We start from the raw sequence: 16,498 nt of genomic DNA, 5'->3' as shown, positions 1-16,498 counted from the left end.
AAAATTGTGTGTTGTGTTTTGCAAAAAGTGTTTAATGAAATTTAAAACTGAGTAAAAGGCCAAAAATTAATGTATGGTTTTCAAGATTTAGTGTGTGTATCTGGTGTTTGAGTGTGAGGTTTTAGAAATTGTGTGACAAGTAATAATTTTGTGTGTAAGCAGCTGAAATAAAACTGTAAATGATGTTACATTTACAAAAGTTTTGGATTGCCTAGTAGTCACAGATCTATAGAAGTGTTGATTATAAATAATAAAATAGTAATTAATTAACCAGTCCACATGATTTTTTCCTTTAACACGAACTTATAAGGAAGTGTAAAGTTAAAAGTAATAAGGTAACGTTAAATAAATGTATTTGTTAGTATGTATTACACATTTGACGTGATACATGGCTTAATATCTTACATTCTTGTACAAAATATCTAAGGCAAAATGACAGCCAAGATACATTAAATATGTCATAGCAAAATAACTGCATGTGATTGTCTTTCTGTTAGAACTGCGAATATTGTTCTGTTTAATCTTAACACTGTTACTGGACATGTTTAAAAATAGTGATCGGGATCAATCGCAATACTGACAGGTGTAAGAATTACAGACTGCCTTTGAAACAGATTCCACTACAACTTAGGTGTTAAAAAGCTCATCCCCCTAAAAGGTTTGATTACTTTAGAGGTAATCTCAGTCCAAGCAATACACTGATCATATAACCTAGAGGTATATTATCTTAATTATAGTATTAGAGCAAAAATTAGACTTCGAGAACCAAAATGTCAAATGGGAGGGGGGGTCAATGCTAATTAAAGACATACGCACAACCGGCGCAACGTCATAGAATGTCTCTGAACAGGTTCACGCCCACTTTTGGGGGAAATCGCACTAGACGTTCCATTGGCTTCCATTCAAAACAGCGGAACAAAGCAACCTTCGTACACAGCCGGGAGGCGTAAATAACTTATGAAATCACTCAGATTAAACATGTTGAGTAATTATCTGTCCACCCTGCCGGCCATAGAGCGCGAAAGATAAATTAACATATTTAATTTGGTCAATATAAAAACATGTCTCTTTCATTCTCCCAGCATCAAATTTGTGTAACAACGCTCCCTATTGGCCAGACGTGTCTTACCCGGACATTACTCGTACTTCATCGAGTCAACAGGGAAGCAAGTGAATGATTTTACTTCGTATTTGAAAGTTACTTCGTATTTATTTATTATGTCTTTATATTTAGAGTAATGAGTCCACTTTTCTGTCCAGCCATACAACTAACTGGCTTAGCGATATTTCCAGCAATCACTGGATGGCGTTGTTACACAAAATTTGAAGCTGTGAGAATGAAAGGGACATGTTTTTATATTGACCAAATTAAATGTGTTAATGTACCTTTCGCGCTCTATGGCAGGCACGATGGACAGATAAATACTCAACATGTTTAATCTGAGTGATTTCATAAGTTATTTACGCCTGCTGGCTGTGTAAAAACGTTGCTTTGTTCCGCTATCCTGAATGGAAGCCAATGGAAGCGCTGCTTTTTTATCCCCCGAAAAGGGGCGGTGACGAAATTTACAGTCAAGTTCCCGGATGTGCCGGTAGTCCGTATCTATTCACACATCATCCAATCACTTGGGTGAGCACTGTAGCCTAATCAGATCAATTCGACCATTTGATTAAGTACTCCTTTGGTGACTGTAAGGAACTGAGCCATTTACATCAGTATTCATATGTTATAGGGTTACAGCATTAGCATTTGGAAATGAGTCATTTACATTGGTATTCTCGGTTTACATCTTAAAGGGTACAGCATTAGCATTAGGGGTGGGAAAACAGATTTTAAACTGTATAAAGTGTTAAAGGTCCCTTCCTGTGTTTTTGAAGCTTTGATTGTATTTACAGTGCGCAATATGTGTTCATGTTTCATGTGTAAAAAAACGCAGTATTTTTCGCACAATTTACTTATCTGTATAGCGGATTTCACTGTCCTAAAAACGGGATGATGTCTTCCTTTTTTTATGAAGTCCCTCCATCAGAAATACGTATCGAGTTTTGATTGTGTAGCTGGTTTAGTGTGTTGTGATTCGATAGCAGCTTAGCTTGTTGTTAGCATAACTGGCGTATTCCTGTGGGCGGAGTTTAGTCAAAAAACTGTTTTACTGACATGATTAAAGCAGGAAGTAAAGGGCTGTAGTCCAAACCGGTCATTCACTGTAGGCTTTGAAAGGTGAATTTTGTCAAAGAAAATATATCGCCTGGCAGTGAACTTTGAGCTTTATCATTTTACAGGTATTATTTATGCTATTATAGCAACATTACACACTAACTAGGGTTTAAAAAATGGGATCAGAAAGAACGTGACCTTTAGACTGACTTTGTTCAGGGTTCACTCCAACACAGATGAACCCTGAGTGCTTGGTGTAATTTGCTACTGCTTCAACTACTTCTTGATTGAGCTCTTCAATGTCCTCCTCATTTTTTTCTTATCAGGCCGTGGATAATCCATATGTGCGCTTATTACAATAAATACGGTAAAATGTCACTGAAAGAGTGTTCGTCAAACCCATGCTAATGTACGACCCACAGCAACCAGAAAAATGAAAAATACAAAAAAGAAACTAGCCTGGTTTTCTTTTGTTTAAATTTAAATTTCTCAAATTACAATTTAGTAAAAGTAAATATAAGAAAAGGAGACAAAATTACAATAATCCAATGACAAGGTTATCGAGAAAAAAACCCATTTAGATTCATTTTTTTCTTTTGCATTTACATTGTATGTATTAAATTGAATTGTGAAGCGTTACACGGACCCTCTTCACTTATATCTTGAAAGCTTATTATCTGCCATTTACAGCATTAAACACAAATTACGTTTGTTATTTTTTATGGTCATGACTACTTCAATAATCTCAAAATTAGATTATGCGACTTTACCAGGGGCATCACTAGGCCCTTTTTAAAACTAGCCCCCCTACAAAAATTTTTTGATTCATTAATTTGTGATCGCTTCAGTCCCCTATAAAAAACATTCTTAAGAAAAGGCGGAATGCTGCATCAAGTTTCGGCTCTCCTGATCTGAGTCAGCATGGATTTAGCGCGTTTTTCAATCCGCAGAGCGAACATCAGTAGTACAAGGTGTGTGCTGGGCGGATTGGCCATTATGGCCTGGCGGCTGTTCTGACCCGCCGTGCAGTCAGCTCAGGTTGACATTTGAAATAATATGACATGAATGACGGACCTCTTAAAATCACGGTGTGAAAATGCCACCACATGACCTAACGGCGGCAACCCACTGTCTTTTTGGCTTTATCTAACAAATATGCAGCGCAAAGGAGAAGCAGAGAGAAACAGACGCAGCGAGATGCTGCAAAATCACAGATATTTGCCAAAAAGGGAGCAGGTCAGTCAAGTTACCATTAAAAGCACAGATCTATATATTGCTGATTAACTTTACATGTTTTAAAGTCAGGTGCTGGCGTGATGCATTGCTTTATGTACAGTTGTTGCTCTGAATGCATCAGAATGCATGAATGCATGATTGTGAAGTTTATCATTTTATAAAACTTGTTTTTTTGTGGAAAAACTGGATCAAAAGTGCAAATCAAGCCATTTCACTTTATATTTGCAGTTCTTTAAAATAACTTTTTTTATCTAATAATATACGTAAAGTATAAATTATTAAATATGTTTGTCTCATTTAAAATATTAATATTTCAACATTTGAAATCCTTCCTTTTAAAAAGTGTATGCCACCTGTGTATTTGTCAGTGGTATGGTAGTATACATTGTGTATTCCTAGTAAGTTTTTGAGGGTTCACCTACTACAGTAATAGGCTGTTTCCCAAACAGGGCTTAAGTCTAGTTCAAGACTAAAATGCCTGTTTGAGTTTTAGTTCTTAACTAAAAGTAGCTTGCACTAACATCTTAAAATACATCAGTCACATTGTTTTGTCTTAAGATGCACAACTGTAATATTTTGTAAGGTTTGCTTGTAAAAACTACATAAGCATCCTAATATAACTAAGGCCTAGTCCTGGATTAATCTAAACCCTGTCCTGAAAACCACATCATACTGCATCTTGACAACTTAGTATTAAGGTAGATCACTTTTTGGTCAGTCCCCTTTTCTATATTTTAGATCTGTATAAATTTGTTCCCAGATTAACACAGTGGCTATTTCAACTAATAATATTAACCTATAAGATAAAATGACTATAAAACAGTAAAAAACAGTAAAATGATGTGTTTGTACTGGAAACGTGTGTCGTGTATTTGCAAGTCTTCATTGTAAAAAAATCTCCATTACCAACTGAAAATGTTCTAGTCCCATATTTGAAACACAGGGAATACAAGTGGATTGCAATAAGGTTAGTACACAACCCTAATAGTCAAATAATATTTTTTAATCATACCCTTACTGGGGGCTGAGCCCCCCTAAAATGAAAATCCTAGAATCGCCCCTGGACTTTACATATTTGCTTGTGAGCAATTCCATCATTATGGCAATATTATGAAGCTGCAGACTCGGAGCCTGCAGCTACAGACCCCCGCCCAGAGACACGCATTCTCAGACCCCTCGACAGCATGACAAGAAACGTGAGTATCGTCAATTTTATTAAGTGAATCATACTCATTCGAATTGTTTTTTAATCAAACTACTTTAGCCCATCGATACAGTAGTACATTTAATATTTGTAAAGATAAATTGTAACCAAATTTGTGCACATAATAAGCAGATAAGCTACTTTTTTCCCCGAAAATATTTATAGCTAAATAATATAGCTAGCTAACGTTAGCTTTTAACCTTGGACTTTTTGTATACATTAAGGGGCGGTTTCCCGGACAGGGATTAGACTAGTTTTAGACTAGTTTAGATATAAGAGCTGCCCAAACTGAAAACAACTTGCACTAACATGTCTTAAAATACATCAGTGGCCATTGCTTGGCCTCAAAAGGTACACAAGTAGCCTAATGTTTTTAATAAGGCATGTTTGAACAAACTAGTTATATTTTCTAATTAAACTAAGGCCTACCCTGCTGAAAAAAACAGCATACCAGCAAGACCAGCATATGTTGTGTTTGGTGCTGCTATGCTGGTGACTACCAGCTAAACCAGCATAGACCAGCATAATTCCCATGCTGGTCCATGCTGGTTTGATGCTGTTTTTTCAGCAGGGTAGTGACTAGTAGTCCTGTCTTAAACTAATCTCTGTTCGGGAAACCACCCCAAAGTGTGTTAATATCAAAGAATGTCATCATTATTTAATCAGATTTACAGTTTGACCTTTTTTTTAATTACCGGACCTTTTCTCCTAAAACTATAAATGTATTTAATTAATGCAGGAGTAATTATTTTACTTTATATAATTTATGTAGACTACTTAAATGAGTTCTTAAAAAGTAAGTATTAAAATGAATCAATATCAATTTAACTGTGATATAAATTTGTTGCCAGCTATTTACAACTCATACAATTGACTAATGATGAAATTTACTATGCCTACACTATTTATTAACCAGCCTATGGTATTAACATGTCAGCTAGAATGTGTCATTTGGCCTTTTGTTTGGGTTCCTTGTATGGACTCTGTGGGGTGGTCTTAAAATTTGAATTTGAGTTTGACTCTCTCTCTTTTTTAAAGGTGGATATAACAATTCAAACTGGGAATTCACTTCCAGAAATTCCAAAATGTCACAAATGCTGCAGTGATTTTCACTACCATCAAATTGGTTCCCCATAAAGCCATGTGTGCCGGTCTACATGGACAGTGAGCAGCAGTGTGCTATTCTTTTTCAATACTTCAATGCTCTGATTTATAAATCTAAAACTTTAAGAATGAAGTGGAGTTTATTTGTAGTTTTCTTTTTCCTGAAGTAGGCCCAAACATGTTTGTCAATTGGATTGTTTCTATTAGTGTCATATATGCAATGTTTTTATATTAATTTATGTATTAATTTATATGGACAGCCTATGTGAAATGCAGGCATTATCCTGGCAGGAAGCTATGAGGAGGTGTTCCGTTCCTCCGTGGCCCTTTTTGATATGCTTGTAATTTGCATTTGCAAAAAAATGGTATTTGTTATTAACACGATCTTCCAAACAGCAGGTGGAGCAGTCTCGAAAAACAAGGGGTCTGAGAATGCGGGTCTCTGGGCAGGGGTCTGTAGCTGCAGGCTCCGAGTCTTATGGATTCATTTTCCGTCAAAAATTAAAACTTGATTTCTCTGAGAATGTATATATTACAAATATATTGTAGCATCGGTTAATATTTTTATAAACTGCCGATGATAGTCCAGACATCAGAAAATTATACAACAGTTCTATCTGGTTCACAAGCTTAAAAAATTTGAACAAAAGCAAAATAACTTGCTTTATTTCTTTAAACAAAACTGGATGCTCTCTAGCTGATAAAGTGGGTGGCTCTTAAAAGAGCCTTTGGGGTGTTGAAAGATTCAACCGATTTATTTGGAGCTGGTGTACTTGGTGACGGCCTTTGTCCCCTCAGACACGGCGTGTTTGGCGAGTTCACCGGGCAGCAGCAGACGCACGGCGGTCTGGATCTCTCTCGATGTGATGGTGGAGCGCTTGTTGTAGTGAGCGAGACGAGAGGACTCACCGGCGATACGCTCGAAAATATCATTGACGAAAGAGTTCATGATGCCCATGGCCTTAGAGGAAATCCCGGTGTCGGGATGAACCTGCTTCAGGACCTTGTAGACGTAGATAGCATAGCTCTCCTTCCTGGACCTCTTGCGCTTCTTACCGCCCTTTCCTGCGGTTTTAGTAACGGCCTTCTTGGACCCCTTCTTCGGTGCGGACTTCGCTGGTTCAGGCATGATTACTCAAGACGGAACGACAAAGTGTGTGAAGAGCTGCCTTGGTGAAGAAGTATTTATTCTCTGTCTATGCTAATTTTCTAAGGGCAACAGGCAAACGGTGCTGATTGGGTGTCTTCATTCTAATAGATTTCATTGGTGTGGATAAGACGTAAGAAAGCCAATCAACGGCGTTTAAACGGTAGCCCCACCCATAGCATCATGTGTGAAATTAATACACCCACAGGCATTCTGTTGTTGTATTTTCCCGCTCGTTAAAAAAAAAAACAATTTGCTTTAGATATCAATGTTTCTTTGGAAATTGGTTGCGCGGTATTTTTAGCTTTTTAAATACACGAAGACATTCTTCTGTCATTAGTTTTGCACGAAAGCGTTTATTAAACGATTAAAAGCATGATCTATTTCAACGCCGAAATGCAGTACGTATTAAAATTACAAAGAGCACAGCTTTTGTAACAATATCGATGATTTATAAAGGCTTGTTTAGTGAACCATTGTTATCCGGATAGAAACTTTTAGGGAGTAAATAAGCAAAAAAATATAGAAATACTAGTATACACACGACATATTTAAGACATGCGTGTGAGGATGACATTTTAGCCTTAGGAAATCTACCGTTAATAATAGCATAAGCACGGCGCAAAGGGAAGGCTACAACAACATAGCTGTATATTAAGACCTCAAAGTTAAGAAACGTTTTTGTTTTTAAAAAAAAATCTTACAAGACTCTTACCGTTTAAGTAAAAACCTAAACAAAAAAAACTTCATAGATTTCGTCTCTTAATGTGAATATATGGGTGGCTCTTAAAAGAGCCGTTTGGGTTTATGTAGGACTTTAATCGTTTAACCTCCGAAACCGTACAGAGTACGACCCTGTCGCTTCAGAGCATAGACCACATCCATGGCGGTGACGGTCTTTCTCTTGGCGTGCTCAGTGTAGGTGACAGCGTCACGAATAACGTTCTCCAAAAACACCTTCAACACACCGCGAGTCTCCTCATAGATCAGACCGGAGATACGCTTGACTCCACCACGACGAGCGAGACGACGGATGGCGGGTTTGGTGATTCCCTGGATGTTATCACGCAAAACCTTGCGATGACGCTTAGCGCCTCCTTTACCGAGTCCTTTACCGCCTTTGCCTCTTCCTGACATGATTTCAATCTGATAAACAGCAAGAGAAACAATGCGGTGAAACAGGACTTTACAGTTACCTACAGGACCTAGTGGAAACATACAAGAAATGAAGGCGGAGCCTGTGACGTGTCACAGTTAGAAGTCACGAGCGCCCTCCGTTCTATTATTGGAGCGGGATTTGAGCTATTATCGATCTGTTCACATATTCATCTTTTTAAAAACGTTAATATTATTTAAGAAAACTACACAAAGTACAAACAGCTGTATCTGACAGTAAAATGTGTGATTAACACAGTGAAATGAAAGTGGCGCATTCTTTCAATAAACGGCGATTTAAAGGCGGTGTTATTCCTGTAAAGAAATGTTCCTTGTAGAATTAGATGAGCACTTATAGAGACAGAGCGTCGTTATGCAAATTTGAAAACCACGCCCACCGGGGGGGAAATCAATCCAACCGTCTCCATTGACTTTGTATTGCGAGAAGCCGCCTCCTTGTCATTTCTGGCTTATAACAAAAAACTGAATAATGCCTAAAAGCTGCTGTGTGACAGTGTGTGCAGCTGGCAAGCCAAGGAACCCAGAAGTGGGTTTTTGTGGGCTGTCGAGCCGTGGAGCCCAGCCTTTGGGGAGAGTGGAGTGGATCGCCGACTGCGTTTCCCCCTAGTGGACGCAGTTCTACTAGTGGAAGTGCTGTGGGGGGTTGCCTGTGTCCATTTTTGTGTCTTTAAGCGCTCGTTTTTTGGGGTCGACAGCTTATAAAAACTTATTTACAGATTAAACTTAAAAACAGAATAATACCTAAAAGCTGCTGTGTGACAAGGTGTACATCTAACACGCCAAAAAAATAAATAAATGATTTTTTGTAAGCTGTCGACTTCAAAAAACGAGCGTTTAGACACAGAAATGGAAACAGGCAACTTTTCATAGTACTCCTATTAGTAAAACTGCGTCCAATAGGGGGAAACGTAATCGGCGATCCACTTTATTCTCCTTAAAGACTGGGTTTTACGGCTCGACAGCTTATAAAAACTTATTTCTGTGTTCTTTGGCTTGTTAGCTGTACATATTGTCCCAAAGCAGCTTTTAGGCATTATTCAGTTTTTTGTTATAAGCCAGAAATGACAAGGAGGCGGCCTTTTGCAATACAAAGTCAATGGAGACTGTTGGATTGATTTCCCCCCCGGTGGGCGTGGTTTTCAGGTTGTGACGCGCTGCGCTCTGTCTCTATAGGGGCGGTTTCACGGACAGGGATTAGACTAACATTAGTCCTAGACGGAAATAAATTTAAGAGCCGTCCAAACTGAAAACAACTTGCACTGACATATCTTAAAATACATCAGCTCTTTGTTTTGCCTCAAAATGTAAACACGTAGTATTTTTAGTAAAGCATGATTGTTAAAACTAGTTATATTTCCTAACTAAACTAAGGTCTTTTCCTGGTTTAAGCTAATCCATGTCCGGGAAACCACCCCATAAGCTACAGTATTTTAAACAATGAACCCGTAAACAGCTAATTTAAATTAGTGACCAGTTTAAAATGTATTTTGTCTGAGCTTTAAATGAGATGTTCAGCCATTCCAAGCCCGTCATTAAAAGACAACTTGTAATTGTTCATCTTTTCACTACGCGTTATGTTAGGTAAATGTATTAAGGAGTTGAATAAACCCTCACAATAAACAATTTTTTTCTGCGTTTATATAAACAATATGGGAAAATCTCTCGTTCAGTGTAATTGTGGTGGCTCTTAAAAGAGCCTTTGGGTTTGATGGTGAAGTACTGAGTTTTAGGCGCGTTCTCCCCGAATACGGCGAGCCAGCTGGATGTCTTTGGGCATGATTGTGACCCTCTTGGCGTGGATTGCGCACAGGTTGGTGTCCTCAAACAGGCCAACCAGATAAGCTTCGCTGGACTCCTGCAGGGCCATGACGGCGGAGCTCTGGAAGCGCAGATCAGTCTTGAAGTCCTGGGCGATCTCTCTCACTAGACGCTGAAATGGCAGCTTGCGGATCAGCAGCTCGGTCGACTTCTGGTAACGGCGGATTTCTCTCAGCGCTACGGTACCGGGCCTGTAACGATGAGGTTTCTTCACACCGCCGGTGGCTGGGGCGCTTTTACGGGCTGCTTTAGTAGCGAGCTGCTTCCTGGGCGCTTTGCCTCCGGTGGATTTACGAGCGGTCTGCTTTGTTCTTGCCATGACTGAAGTCAAATCTCTTCTCTGCGAAGCGAAATACACAACTATTTTCTGCAGACTGTTTTTAAAGACAAGTCGGTCATGAGCTCAGAGGGTGGCGACAGTGTACTGACATATAATTGGCTAATGCGTGACGTCAAAGTAGAAAGTTAGCCAATGACTGTGCGCGTTTCTTGTTTTCAAACGAGCAGCGGTTTGTTTCCCCCACTCGACATTCTTTGTCTTGTTTAAATGCATTAACCTGTTAGCTAGCACTTATATTTTTGAGCATTTTCTGAAAAACGACAACTCCAAACTAAAACATCTGCAGCTCTTAAACCCTATGGTCTATATTCATAATTCTGGTCTTGTTTGAAACTAGACACTTGACATATTGTTGCCTAATAGTCATAACAACTCAGAGTAGTAAAGAAACAGAGTAAAACAAGGTAAAATATACATTAAATTACTTCCGTTTTTCTTTAAATAACATTCACTTAGCAAAAAAGGTATGAAATGGTCATGTGAGACACCTGGGGACACCATATAGGTGAACTGAATGTCTGACCATGCTGTGATTCAAATTTGAGAATGATACTCCAAAAAATGTTGTTTCTGTGAGCTTTTATTTCAAAAAAGTCCAGGCGTCCTTTCAGAAAAAGTGCACTTGGAAACTCCAAATATACACATGATAACAATATGACATGATTATAAAAAGAAAATGAGTCAGGACTACATATTACATTATGTATATCAATTAAGAACTTCTCTGCCCACCAAAGCACATAGAAAAAACTATTTCAGAAAAAAACATTTGCACATTATAACAAAATACTTGCTATTTTGAATGTGGTCGCTCATGAATGCACTCCAGATTCCAGTCCTCCTGTGTCAGCTGAAGTCCTGTTTTACATCACATCACACACAAAGCAAGAGAGGATTTTAGTTTGAGTCAAAAGTTAGAGACATACAACTATTTGTATGAGAAACTATGATGTAATATACATGAACATAATACATATACACAAACACACACACATTACATGAATATATTTATTTATAATTACAAATGTCTTATGTTTGCCAAATAACCTATATTTCTCAGCTGGTAATACTCATATTTTCCACCACATATCTTATTTTCTAGTTTTTAGTTTGTATATTCTGTGCATTTGATTCATATAGCTATAAATATGATGCATTTATATAACATGTCATACAAAAACGAAACCATGTAAAACTCGTATATTAGTCATCTCCAGTGTTACTTTATAATCAAAACAGCTAACATGAAACAAGAAATGTAACGTAAAATAAATAATCAACAAAATAATCCACTTACTTTATCCAAGCGAGCGCAGCTGAGCTCATAATCCGGTCCATCTCTCCTCGACGACGCGCTTTGTTTATATCCAGTCTTGCATTGTTGATTGTTGTGGTTTTCCTTTTCCTCAAATAAAACAATCTTCAGTCTTAGGTTCTGATTTCAAGAGATAGACTTTTATTTTCCGGACAAAATAAGAAGCCGAGCCTGCCTGATGAATCTCCCCAGAACCCGAGTGAAGTTCTGGGGACATTCTCCAAATCAGTCTGAAGCTCTCAGCCAGGCTTGGTAAATATATATGGTCTTTGTCCCTCCCCTCCATATGCTTTAACAATATGTTTCTGTTCAGGCTTGTAACTTGAAGAATCACATGACAGTCCCCAGACCAGACCAGTGTCTCCTTTCCTTGACCTATTTGACCCTTGGCTATTTGCTAATACTAAAATCCTTTGTGCCCTGAAACATGAAGACACACAGCTGGGTTCCAATAGCAATCCCATGGCAAACAAACTCCTGATCCACACAACATAACACATGACCTGCATAACTTCATAGTAAACAAATTACGTGTGATTATAATGGTAAACTCATATTCATCATATTAATGTAGATTGGGATTAAAATAAAACTTCTTCATGATCCGCGATCATGCTCTTTATCAACTTCTCCAAAACACTTTCAACACAAAAAAGTCATCTGCAGTCCACGATCCACAATGGAGATGTTATATCTAACATTTGAAGAGGTTTCTCAGCGGCTCCGGAGTGCCTAGCCGGCTGCTATGCTACCCAAACAAACAAACGCGCACGGAGGGGGCGTGGGCATTTCTCTCCATGCGCTTCTGTAGATTTACGCAGAAGTACACTTTAGTGACGTAAGTTGAATCCTTGTAATCGTTTCATGATTGGTTACTTCCTCTGTCAATCAAAGCTTTGCTCACTATGCATTGGCTGGCTTTGTTTTGGTGTAATCCAGTCAAAAGCCTATGGTAAGCTGAAGGACATCTATCTAGGCAAATCATTGCTCGCATAAGATTTTGAGTTGTCAAACCTTTTCTGATTGGACAAAACAGAAAAATAGGGCGGGATATTTATCTGAACAGTCTAACGAAGCAGGAAGAGATGGATTTTCACTGATAAAAATCGATATTTGATAGGAAATAAACATGATCGATCATACTTATCGGACGCGCGGATGTAAACAAAGTAGGATATTGCTGGATTTCTCACTATTTTTCATTGTTTTGGATTAAAACGTGGGATGCTTTTTGAAGAGTGGACCCTTACCCTGAGATGTACGTTAAAGTTTTTGGGAATTGTCAGAAATTATCAGAACCATATGGCAAGCCATGTGAGTACCCACAAAATTTTTTATATGCATTCCGTCTGCATTTCATTTAATCTTTTCCACACCAGTGTATTGATTGCAAAAATAAGCTCAGAACATGAATTTGGAGTGTTTAAACTTTCAAATAATGCAAAGTTTATGATTGTTGATTGAATATTTGATGTTAAACAAAGTACAAAAACACGTAAAAACGCCCCCTAGGGCCCGCCGCCGGGCCGGTGCGTGTTAAGAAGTTTTTAAACCAGCGCTCCAAGCTGTATTTTCATGTGTCAGAAATATGCATTTAATGGCCAAACATTAAATAAATACCTTACTGTTCTGCAGAGATTAAAGTAAACAACAAGTTAAATAAAAATGCATTTTGATAGTTATAATATAGGCATACAACTTGCATATAATTTGTATGTTATGTGCACTAGTGGACATAGTTGTTCAACTATCATGTCTGGATGAATCAGGAATAGTTCTCAATTTATTTTGTAATTGTCTCTATATTTTGTGGCCAGCATGATTGATAAATTTGCACATCTTTTAATATTACTTTCATAATGATTCTTACTTTGGGAAGTCAAATGACAGTTGTTCAAATACTACCCATACTACTGGCCCATTTTGGAGTGAACTAAGGAGGCAAGACTATTCTAACATGTCTCCATTTATAACACAGGCATACATCACAGCCTTTGCTGGGCCGTAGGGATGCTCCGATGAGGATTTTTGCAGCTGATACTGAGAACCAATTTGTAGTCTTTATCATCGGACAATACCAATGACCGATACTGAATATTCAAGGTGATATGCAAGCTCTTTGATGACTGTAACTGTTAACATTTTCTCTAGATAAAGACATACCACAGTAATATCATACCTTTGTCATATTGCTTGCAGTAAATAAGGTATATTATTGTTTTATCAGAGAATCAAATAAATAAGCACAACAAATTTTCCCTCTACAAAAAGCAGTTTAACATGTCTTTACAGAGACTTATGTCTGTTAAAAGTAATGAAAATGAAACACTTCACAGTCTTTACTGTATGAAATACACACAGGGATTAGATTAGTCCTAGATTAAAATAAATGTAAGAGCTGTCCAAACTGAAAACAACGTGCACTGACATATTTTAAAATACATCAGTGCCCTTTGTTTTGGCTCAAAATGCACGCCAGTGGTGTTTTTAGTAAGGCATGTTTGTTAAAACTAGTTATTTTTCCTAATTAAACTAAGCCCTAGTCCTGGTTTAAGATAATCCCTGTCCAGGAAAACACCCCATTAAGTATAAGTCACTTCCGTGTTGGCTTCACAATAGAAATGGAATGGTTGCTTGTTTCCAGGACCATGACACCACTACTTCTTACATAAAATTAGCTCTACATAGTGAAAAGTGTATTGTCATTCCGAAAAATTAAATTTAAGTGAAATCAATGACTGAAATTAAACATTAATCCTAAAAAGTTAGATTTTTGCCTTGGATTTAAGGGTAAATTATTGGTTTAAATTGTAATACACCATTTAAAAAAAAACAATTCACTCTTTTATAGATCAAGTGGGTGGCTCTTAAAAGAGCCTTTTGTTTAGTTTTGGAGAACTGGATAGTTTACTTTGCTTTAGCGGGCTTCTCTGTCTTCTTTGGCAGCAACACAGCCTGAATGTTGGGCAACACACCGCCCTGAGCGATGGTCACGCGGCCCAAGAGTTTGTTCAACTCCTCGTCGTTACGGACTGCCAGCTGTAAATGGCGGGGAATGATGCGAGTCTTCTTGTTGTCACGAGCGGCGTTTCCGGCCAACTCCAGGATCTCAGCAGTAAGATACTCGAGCACAGCGGCGAGATAAACCGGAGCTCCAGCACCGACGCGCTCTCCGTAATTACCCTTACGAAGAAGTCTGTGAACACGGCCGACGGGAAACTGAAGTCCGGCTCTGGATGAGCGAGTCTTAGCCTTCGCTCTGGTTTTACCACCGGTTTTGCCTCTGCCGCTCATTTTCGGTTGAAAATTTCGTTGCTTTCTAAGATAAAGATACAAATAATGCGAGTCAGTGCGTTGATGTTTCAGTTTTTAGTCATGCTTGGCACTCGCCGATTGGTTAGAGTCTGTAGAAAGTTTAAACCAATCACCGAACTTTCCTCCAAAAGACAACGCCCACCCATTTCTTCTGCTCGGTCTTGTTTTACTGACGCTGTTTGTATTACAGATATATTGATATATGACAAATAAACGACAAAATCTTAAAGCTCATGTCACAGATTCATAGCCCTACAGAAGCAGATCAGATGCAGATGTTACTGGGAGAAGACAAACACCCATCAGCTGTTACTTCAAATGTTTATATTTGAATATTATATTATATTTATATTATGTTTATGTTTATCAATTTTATTATGTAAATAATATATTATATTTAGTACTTTATACATCACCCAACACCTTATTTTACTTACACTATGTTTGTCATTGTGTTATTTTGTTGTTTTATGTACAAACAATTGTGCCAATAAAGTACCATTAAATTAATTAAAATATATTTGGCATACGCTTTTTGTCAGTGCATTAGAAAGTATATTTGATTAATATTTATATGAGAATTTACAGAATCAGAAAAGGTCACAAAATACTGGTGTAATAAGATAAATATAGTACACTTTTTGTACTATTGTCATTCTTAATTCTGTTGCGTTCGAAACCGCATACTGTACAGTAGGTACTGAATTATGGAGGACCAGAAGAGTCATGCAAAATGTAATAAAGAACTTCAAGTAAGGAATAATTGACGACGGGCCATTGAATTATAAGAAAATAATGCACACCAAGGTGGTAATGCGGCACGACGCGAAGCGGAGTGCCGTTACACCGCAGGTGTGCATTATTTTCAAATAATTCAAAGGACCGGAGTCAATTATTCCGCTTATACCACGGTTACCACAAACATTGCTCTGGTGTCTATTTTTAAGACATTTGAAAAGATAGGTGTGCGGTTTACAGAAAAATAATCAACACCCATAGAACATTTCTCAGCCAATCAGAATGCAGCATTCAACAGACCCGTGGTATAATATTTAATAACTACCTGGACAATAAAAATAACAATTAATAGATTTGTTTAAAAATTAATTAATTAATCTATAAATAAATAGACAAAGTTACAAAAAAAATCATTATGTAACATTTTATTAGGCAAGAAAAAGTGAGATTATAAAAATGACATAGATATGAAATATTAATCCATTAATAAATAGTTCAAATTAATATAACAATTTACAAAAACAACATAAAACACTCAATAAGTTCATCATTTTAAATTGCATTTACAAATTCTTAATTAAATAATGGAATTTCAAAATGTATTTCAAAAAGCGATTTAAAAAGAGAAATAAATAACTCGATTTATAAATTGAACTACAAATACAGGTTTAAATTGGGGCATTTCCGTTTAACATTTTTGTTTTCATTTTCCCAAAGGTTTTACTTATTCTTTTCGCTACTCGATTTGCTTTTTGTTTTAGCCTCTCTATTTAGCTTTTCTGTGACTCTTTGGGTCCTATGGAGGACAAATGGTGACGGTTTAAAATGAAATAAGAAATCAATTAATCAATTTAATAATTCAAACATAAAAATGGAAATAAATCAAACACTGTTGAATTGAAAAAGTAATAGACATATTTAAAAATGTTTTTTAAATTCATGCTTTA

General features: G+C 37.3%; 4 protein-coding genes and 1 long non-coding RNA gene across 5 annotated transcripts; all 5 read right to left on the bottom strand.

The window, feature by feature from the left end:
- Window positions 1-6,332: 6,332 nt before the first annotated feature.
- Window positions 6,333-6,948, bottom strand: LOC141364135 (histone H2B). Its single transcript, XM_073868231.1, has one exon. It carries the CDS (start codon window positions 6,829-6,831, stop codon window positions 6,457-6,459), a length of 375 nt encoding a protein of 124 aa, XP_073724332.1. The 5' UTR covers window positions 6,832-6,948; the 3' UTR covers window positions 6,333-6,456.
- Window positions 6,949-7,650: 702 nt separating this feature from the next.
- Window positions 7,651-7,992, bottom strand: LOC141364134 (histone H4). The gene has a single exon (XM_073868230.1). The coding sequence runs from the start codon at window positions 7,984-7,986 to the stop codon at window positions 7,675-7,677; it is 312 nt and encodes a 103-aa protein (XP_073724331.1). The 5' UTR covers window positions 7,987-7,992; the 3' UTR covers window positions 7,651-7,674.
- Window positions 7,993-9,485: 1,493 nt separating this feature from the next.
- On the bottom strand, window positions 9,486-10,393 carry LOC129433306 (histone H3). Its single transcript, XM_055191904.2, has one exon. It carries the CDS (start codon window positions 10,160-10,162, stop codon window positions 9,752-9,754), a length of 411 nt encoding a protein of 136 aa, XP_055047879.1. The 5' UTR covers window positions 10,163-10,393; the 3' UTR covers window positions 9,486-9,751.
- A 352-nt stretch (window positions 10,394-10,745) lies between these two features.
- On the bottom strand, window positions 10,746-11,569 carry LOC141364244 (uncharacterized). Its single transcript, XR_012369919.1, has 2 exons — window positions 11,481-11,569; window positions 10,746-11,041 (listed from the first exon to the last, which is right to left on the bottom strand). It is a non-coding gene; the product is annotated as an uncharacterized lncRNA (long non-coding RNA).
- A 2,789-nt stretch (window positions 11,570-14,358) lies between these two features.
- On the bottom strand, window positions 14,359-14,925 carry LOC141364133 (histone H2A-like). The gene has a single exon (XM_073868229.1). The coding sequence runs from the start codon at window positions 14,790-14,792 to the stop codon at window positions 14,406-14,408; it is 387 nt and encodes a 128-aa protein (XP_073724330.1). The 5' UTR covers window positions 14,793-14,925; the 3' UTR covers window positions 14,359-14,405.
- Window positions 14,926-16,498: the final 1,573 nt, after the last annotated feature.

This window comes from Misgurnus anguillicaudatus, chromosome 6 (assembly GCF_027580225.2).
Source record: "Misgurnus anguillicaudatus chromosome 6, ASM2758022v2, whole genome shotgun sequence".
Lineage (NCBI taxonomy): Eukaryota > Metazoa > Chordata > Actinopteri > Cypriniformes > Cobitidae > Misgurnus > Misgurnus anguillicaudatus.
Note: the sequence above shows the minus strand (reverse complement) of the source record. Positions and strands in the feature narration are given on the sequence as shown.

Bases quoted from the DNA above. Each gene is read 5' to 3' on its own strand.
- LOC141364135 (XM_073868231.1), bottom strand. From the start codon at position 6,831: ATGCCTGAACCAGCGAAGTCCGCACCGAAGAAGGGGTCCAAGAAGGCC.
- LOC141364134 (XM_073868230.1), bottom strand. From the start codon at position 7,986: ATGTCAGGAAGAGGCAAAGGCGGTAAAGGACTCGGTAAAGGAGGCGCT.
- LOC129433306 (XM_055191904.2), bottom strand. From the start codon at position 10,162: ATGGCAAGAACAAAGCAGACCGCTCGTAAATCCACCGGAGGCAAAGCG.
- LOC141364133 (XM_073868229.1), bottom strand. From the start codon at position 14,792: ATGAGCGGCAGAGGCAAAACCGGTGGTAAAACCAGAGCGAAGGCTAAG.